The sequence below is a fragment of the Morus notabilis genome, unplaced genomic scaffold (assembly GCF_000414095.1).
Source record: "Morus notabilis unplaced genomic scaffold, ASM41409v2 Scaffold137, whole genome shotgun sequence".
Lineage (NCBI taxonomy): Eukaryota > Viridiplantae > Streptophyta > Magnoliopsida > Rosales > Moraceae > Morus > Morus notabilis.
The window spans coordinates 552,958-560,433 of record NW_010358172.1 but is presented as its reverse complement, the minus strand read 5'-3'; the positions used below and the strand labels follow the sequence as shown (position 1 = coordinate 560,433).

The window sequence follows — 7,476 nt, the reverse complement described above, 5'->3', positions numbered from 1 at the left end:
ATAATTCTCTTGAGGGTTGATTCGGTACTTGGACCAGTAGGAGCTCTGATTCATGAATGTGTTTTATGAATCACTGTCCATTAGAGAATCAATGGTACTCAAGGATAAATAAGTAATTAGGGAGGTTAACGGATTTTACCTTGCTCTAATTATGAATTATTTATGGAGTATTGATCTATATGCAATGACTATATCAAATGGACACTTCACAGTTTAGAAGTAATTTATATCTATAATTTCGAGAGTGCAATTCCAAGTTTATAGTGGAGTAACTATTGGAATTAATAGAATTAATTAATTAATTAAAGTGTTTAATTGATTATTAATTTTATTGGAGCTCGGGATTATAGGTCCATTAGTCCCCGCGTCGTCCTAGTAATTCTACCAGACACAGAGGGTAAAATGGGAAATTTTAGAATTAAGGAATTCTATAAATTAAATACTCGAAAATAATTAATTGAGAATTGATTATTATTTAAATAATGTGATTATTTAAATTTGAATTTGAACATATCTAGATTTATCCATTTAAACTTATTTGATAAGTTGTTCAATTTAGAATTCAAATTAATTTAAGTTTGACTTAAATTCGAATTTGAATCTGAATTAAAATTGGACTACTGGATAAAGGATAAAATCTCTTCCTTCCCTATCTGATAGAGGCGCCACACACAGGGATAAAACCCTAGAGTGTGGTCGGCCACCTTGTGGATAAGGGGAAGGGATTTTTGTTCCAAATTCAAAATTAGAGATAAGGATTTGATTCTATTTTGAAGTTTGACTTCTACTCTTTAAATATGAGAAAGATAGAAAATTGTGAACACAATTTTGAAACATATTTTCAGCCCTAATTGGAGTGGTGGCCGAATTTCTCATAGAGGAAAAAGAGAGCAAAATATTTTTCTCCAAAAATTCCACATCGTGCATGCGTTGGTGTTTATGAAAACTCGAGTGTTTAAGAAACCTGTTTTGTCTTACGTGTGCCCACACACACGTCTACGTGGAATCAAAGAATTGACGTGGAAGACTTTGGTGGGTTCTTCCCGAAAACAGGGGTCAAAACAACATTTTCAGGCCAAACAGGGTCAAACCTCGTGTCAACCGGTCGACCGGTGACAGAGCAGTGCAACACTACCGGTCAACCGGTAGTGTGCACACCGGTCGACCGAACTGGTTGACCGGTCAGCCTTACAACCCGGTCGACCGATTTCCATGTGATCCGGTCGACCACACAGGTCGACCGGTGGAATCAGCTGCGCGAGAGAAGCTCGCAGAAATCAGTCCAAAACCTGCAAATCCAGTCCCAAATCAAAATATTTCAAAGGGATACCACTAGACCTGGGTTCTAGGTCCTAAAACAAGTCCAAAGAACCCAAGATCTCCAATATCTACCTTAGTTTTACTCAAAAACCATCAAAATCCGATTTGAACCAAAATGAGTTTTGAAATTCAAAAACTTGAGATTCAAGAGAGGTTCTTTCAGTAATCTTACCTTGAATCCTTCTCTTGACGTTGAAAACTTCTTTAAATCTTTCCTTGGTTCAAGATCCGTTTTGATTTGGGACAAAAATGAGAGAGGGAGAGAGTGAGAAAGAGCACGGGAGAGTGATAGTGAAGGAGAGAGAGAGTGCACGGGAAAGGAAAGAGAAAGGAAAGGAAAAAGGAAAAAGAAAAGAAAAAGAAAAGGAAAGAAAAGGATATGTGTACAATATTTTAAAATAATAGTCCAGAAATGCGCCCATACACACTTCTGGTTTAAAATAAATTACTGAGAATAATTTAAATACCTTGGAACTATTTAAACTCACACGTGTCAGAAACATTTATTAATTAAACTCAATTAATAATCCAGATTAGGCACACTAATAATCTCAATTACCTTAATTAATCTTAATTAATTCTTCAGGGTGTTACATAAGGTTACATAAATAATCACGGAATTTTCATTTGATATTCATAAAATATTCATAAATATATGCACATAAAATGATAAATAAACTCTTTTATTAATTAATTAATAAATATCATATTACATATCATGCTTTTAGGACACTATTCCCAACAATCTCCCACTTGTCCTAAAGTAGGTGTGTCATGTCTCTAATCCCAAATCCATCTAAGTGCCGATCAAATACATTCAATGGCAATGTCTTGGTGAACGGGTCAACAAGGTTGTTCTCTGACGCGATTTTCAGAACTGCTACATCGCCTCTATCCATAATGTCTCTAATAAGGTGATATTTCCTTTCTATATGCTTCGCACTCTTATGGCTTCTAGGTTCCTTTGAATTAGCCACCACTCCACTGTTGTCACAGTAGAGCTTAATTGGCTTATCTATATCTGGAACAACTTCCAGATCAGTTAAGAACTTCCTGAGCCATGTAGCTTCTTTTACGGCTTCACAAGCTGTAACATATTCAGCTTCCATGGTAGAGTCAGCGACACACTTTTACTTTATACTTCTCCATACCACGGCTCCTCCATTAAGAGTGAACACAGATCCAGATGTCGACCGTCGACTATCTCTATCCGATTGGAAATCAGAATCCGTGTATCCGGTGAGAGACAGATCTTCTCCGGAATATACCAACATAGAGTTTCCGTTCTCCTAAGATACTTGAGAATACACTTTACTGCAACCCAATGATCTAATCCTGGGTTGGACTGGTAGTGACTGACCACTCCCACTGCATAGCAGATATCTGGTCTTGTACACAACATGGCATACATAAGGCTTCCCACGGTCGAAGTATAGGGATACCGTCTCATATCTTCTTCCTGTTATGGGGTCTTTGGACATTGCTCCTTAGAAAGATGAATACCATGCCTAGAAGGCAAATTCCCTTTTTTGGAGTTCTGCATCGAATATCTAGACAACACTTTGTCTATATAAGATGCCTGTGATAACGCTAAAAGCTTTTTCTTGCGATCTCGAATAATCTTAATCCCAAGAACATAGCTTGCCTCTCCCAAATCTTTCATTTGGAATTGGTTGGCTAACCACTCCTTTACATTTGTCATCAATCCCACATCATTCCCAATGAGTAGGATGTCATCGACGTAAAGAACTAAGAAGACCACTTTCTCTTCTTTCTTGTACTTGTAGACGCATGGTTCATCAATGTTTTGATCAAATCCATAAGACTTTATAGCCTCATCAAACCTGATGTTCCATGATTTAGAAGCCTGTTTCAGTCCATAAATGGACCTTTGTAGTTTGCAGACTTTCTACTATTGGCCTTCCTCTATGTAACCCTCTGACTGATCCATATAGATGGTTTCCTTAAGATAGCCATTCAAAAAAGCTGTCTTGACATCTATCTATCATATCTCATAGTCAAAATATGCTGCAATGGCCAGGAGTATCCGGATGGACTTAAGCATGGCTACTGGTGAGAAAGTTTCCTCATAGTCAACTCCCTCTCTTTGGGTATAACCCTTAGTCACTAGCCTTGCTTTGTAAGTCTCCACTTTTCCATCCGTTCCTTTCTTTCTCTTAAAGATCCACTTGCATCCACTAGGTTTTACCCCTTTGGGTAGATCTACAAGTTGCCAGACTGAGTTAGAGTGCATAGACTCCATCTCGAGTTTCATAGCTGCTTGCCATTCTTCCTTATCAGAATCATCCATCGCATCCTTAAAGGTCGATGGATCCTCCTTCCCATCATCAGCAGTGACGATTTGGGCTTCCCCGGTATACCGGTTGGGTAACCTGCTTACCCTCCCACTACGATGAGGTGCCATAGGAGTCTGATCAGGAACTGTGATCTTTTCTCTGAGTGGTCCGACAGCTCTTGCTGGCTGTGGTCTGATCTCATCGGAAAGTAACTCTTCCAAAACTATTTTACTTCTGGGCTTAAAATTTATCATATAGTCATGCTCCAGAAAAGTGACATTTGTCGATACAAATACCTTTTGATCTTCAGGACTATAAAAGAAACCTCCCTTCGTCCCATCAGGATATCCTACAAACATACACACTTCTGACTTGAGTTCCAACTTCCCAGTCTTTCCTTTCAGCACATATGTTGGACACCCCATATGCGCACGTGTTTCAAAGTAGGTTTTCGACCGCACCACAACTCTAAGGGTGTTTTAGGAATAGACTTAGATGGTACTCTATTCAGAATATAGGCAGCTATTCTTAGGGCATAACCCCAGAACGAAGTAGGCAATGAAGAATAACTCAACATTGATCTCATCATGTTGAGCAAAGTCCGATTTCTCCTTTCAGCTACACCATTCTGCTGTGGTGTACTGGGTGCAGTCAATTGGGATACTACACCTTCTTCAATCAAGAAATTCCGGAACTCTTGGTCTAGGTATTCTCCCCCTCGATTTGATCGAAGTGTCTTGATTGGTTTACCTAATTATTTTTCAACTTCTGCTCGGAACTCTTTAAACTTTCTAAAAGTTTCAGATTTTTGTTGCATTAGGTAAACATAACCATATCTTGAATAGTCGTCAATAAAAGTGACGTAATATTCGTACCTCCTCTAGAAGGTTTTATCTTAATTGAAATTAAGAAAAGCTTTAAGAAATTTAGTGATTCATTCTTTTGAAACTATTGTTACGAGTTATGAAATTATTCTTTCTTATATATATAAAAAAAATGTTCCACAAATTTTAAGAAATGCCAGTAAGTACAAGTTAAAAACGTCAGCTACAGTGACGGCCTCTTAAAGAGGATTGTCACAGCATGTGTGGCACCTTTTTAATCAATTATTGTCAGGGCATTAACACAACATAGAAAGGGAGTTTTATTTTCATTTGGAAACTTCATACATATATGATCACAAAATGACCTTTATTCAAAAGGGACAAAGTAAGAAAGGTAAAACAATAATTTAAATACAAGGCAACAAGCATTTCTAATCACCTCTTTTTATGTGAAAGAAGAGGTGGGATACTTTGTTCGTATGTAAAGAAATTATTTGGATCAGCTAAAGTCTTTGCATAAACCAATCTGTAGAAATTGTTCTTAAAATACTTAGTACCCCAAACGCTTGCTTGTTTAATGTAGTCATAAGCACTTATGGTGTCACTCTTATTTGGATTAACCCCGATGTCAAGGTCTCTAAAGTTGAGATATGCACCCCTTGGATTTTTTGACACATAGGGAGTCATGAAATTGTAAGCACTTCTTACCCAACTAAGATGATTGTTGATGCTTGTAGTATTTTCACCTACTACCCATGAAGCCATGTACCGAAGGTTGTAGAGGTTTCCAGCTCGGTGTGGGAATGGGATTTCAGATTCTGAAATTTCGCTCAATTTTCCTCCGTAGGGAAAGAATTCCACAACACCTCCTCCTAGCTCTTCTTCATACAATCTATCCAATAATTTTTCCAACACGTCATCTGGAATAGGCTTTTTCACATAATCAGATTTCAATTTAAAAGCATTCGGTACGAAATTGTTTGTTCTATTGAGTAGAACATCCAAGGGACCGTCGTCACTAAAACCATTCCAATGGGCAATGGATCGGACCCACGACATTTCTGTGCAATCTTCTTTAAGCAAACCTAATTCAGGAAACTCTTTTTGCATCAATGGAAGGAGCCTATCCCTGCTACCGTGGAATGTAGCTGAGATAATAGCTATGATTTCAATTTTTGAATTCCCTTGTTCATCGCTCGCATTCACAGTTCGGAATCCGATGAAGATACTTAGATCCTTATCGATCTTAGAAATACGGCGTTGATATTGATGAATAAACTTTTTTGTTGCATTGTTTTCCCAATACCTTGTTGCTTCAAAGATAGTCACTGTGGGAGGCACGTCAACCAGTCGAATTTTCCAGGCAATTACAATTCCGAAGCTTCCTGCTCCGCCACCACGTATGGCCCAAAACAAGTCTTCCCCCATGGATTTCCGATTGAGAATTTTTCCTTGAGCGTTGATCAATTGCGCGTCAATAATATTATCTGATGCGAGGCCGTATGTTCGCGATTGAAAGCCATAACCTCCTCCACCTAATTGTCCACCAACACAAACGGTACTGCAAAGACCGCCTGGGAAGCCAAGAGTTTTGCTTTTTTCAGCAATCCTATAGTAAAGCTCACCAAGCGTCACAGCTGTCTGAACCCATGCCGTCTTGCTCTCCGCATCAACGCGAATAGACCTTAGGTTACTCAAGTCAAGTACAAAAAATGGGACAGTGGACTGAAAAGAAACGCCTTCATAATCGTGGCCACTACTTCGAATTCTTATTTGCACGCCGTGTTTCTTAGAGCAGTAGACAGTGGGTTTTATGTGGGAGACATTTAATGGTGACACGATGACAGATGGATTTTTGATCGAAGAAGAAGAAAAACGAGGATTTTGATTCTTTGAACTTAATATAGTGGAATACGTCGGGTTATTTGGAGTGTAAATAATTGATTTGGGTATAAGAGAGCTCAGGCATTGGAGAAACTCTTCATGAGCGTGATTAGCCGTAGCTAGCAGCACAAATGAAAAAAGAAAGATGGTAATTTTGGCAAACGATAAAGGGTCACAAAAGGACTTCATTTTTCTTGAAACGAGAATGAATTTTTTGTTGCTATGTGAGTGGAAGGATACCGATTACTGTTTAATTTATAGCAAAGGGATGACTCCATTGGCTATTAAAAAAAAGGAAGAATTCCATCTTAACATTTGACATTTCATGAACGACAACTGTTTTGCCACTACTTACACGCAAATTGTGTATTAAATAAAGCGGTCTATTGCAGCGATCCCACAAGAAAATGACAAAGAACAAGCAAGATCAATTAATAGAAAATAAACTTTAGAGAGATAAGCATATAAAGATAATAAAAGATGGATATGTTTATGATTGTCAATTGAGAAAAATAAATAGAAGAAGTGATTCTTATAAAACAATTCAATAATCAAAAGCTGTAAGGCATCAAGAATCCTTTGTGTGTGTTGTCTTCCAATCTTGGTATGATTTTAATAAGCAAACTTATTTGAGTGAATTAAACCTCACGTTAATTTCAAAATGATTATTATTACTATAAGTTATCTTAAATCAACAATATGTTACTCTAACAATATTGCTGTAAAAAATCAACTCATAAAATAATTCTAAATATCAAAACATTGCATGACAAAATTACACAAACAAAACATCACTGAATTTATATAAAAATTTGGCACACAATATTTAAAAAATAAAAGATGAAGGATTTAATTCATTCAAATGTATAAAACATTACAGAGAAAAAAGGATCAAACCCTCTATTGAAAAACTCCAACACAAAAGTTCATCTCTAACCTCAACAAAAGAAACTCTAGCCTAGAGAGAAAATATGAGAATGACAACAAGACGATAGAAAACTGAATATGAAAAACTAACTTAAGCCAACCTCTCTATTTATAGTGTTTAGGAGATGCCTAACAAATAAGGAAACAAATCTACAAAAATAGAAAATTACAAAGAAATGGAAACAAAATAAAATTAAAATCAATTTGGAAAAATCAAATATTTG

General features: G+C 37.0%; 1 protein-coding gene across 1 annotated transcript; it reads right to left on the bottom strand.

The window, feature by feature from the left end:
* Nucleotides 1-4,876: 4,876 nt before the first annotated feature.
* On the bottom strand, nt 4,877-6,514 carry LOC112090404 (cannabidiolic acid synthase-like). Its single transcript, XM_024161612.1, has one exon. The coding sequence runs from the start codon at nt 6,512-6,514 to the stop codon at nt 4,877-4,879; it is 1,638 nt and encodes a 545-aa protein (XP_024017380.1).
* Between the last annotated feature and the right edge of the window lie 962 nt (nt 6,515-7,476).

What these genes read in the sequence shown, in the direction of transcription:
- LOC112090404 (XM_024161612.1), bottom strand. Translation starts at nt 6,514, where the DNA reads ATGAAGTCCTTTTGTGACCCTTTATCGTTTGCCAAAATTACCATCTTT.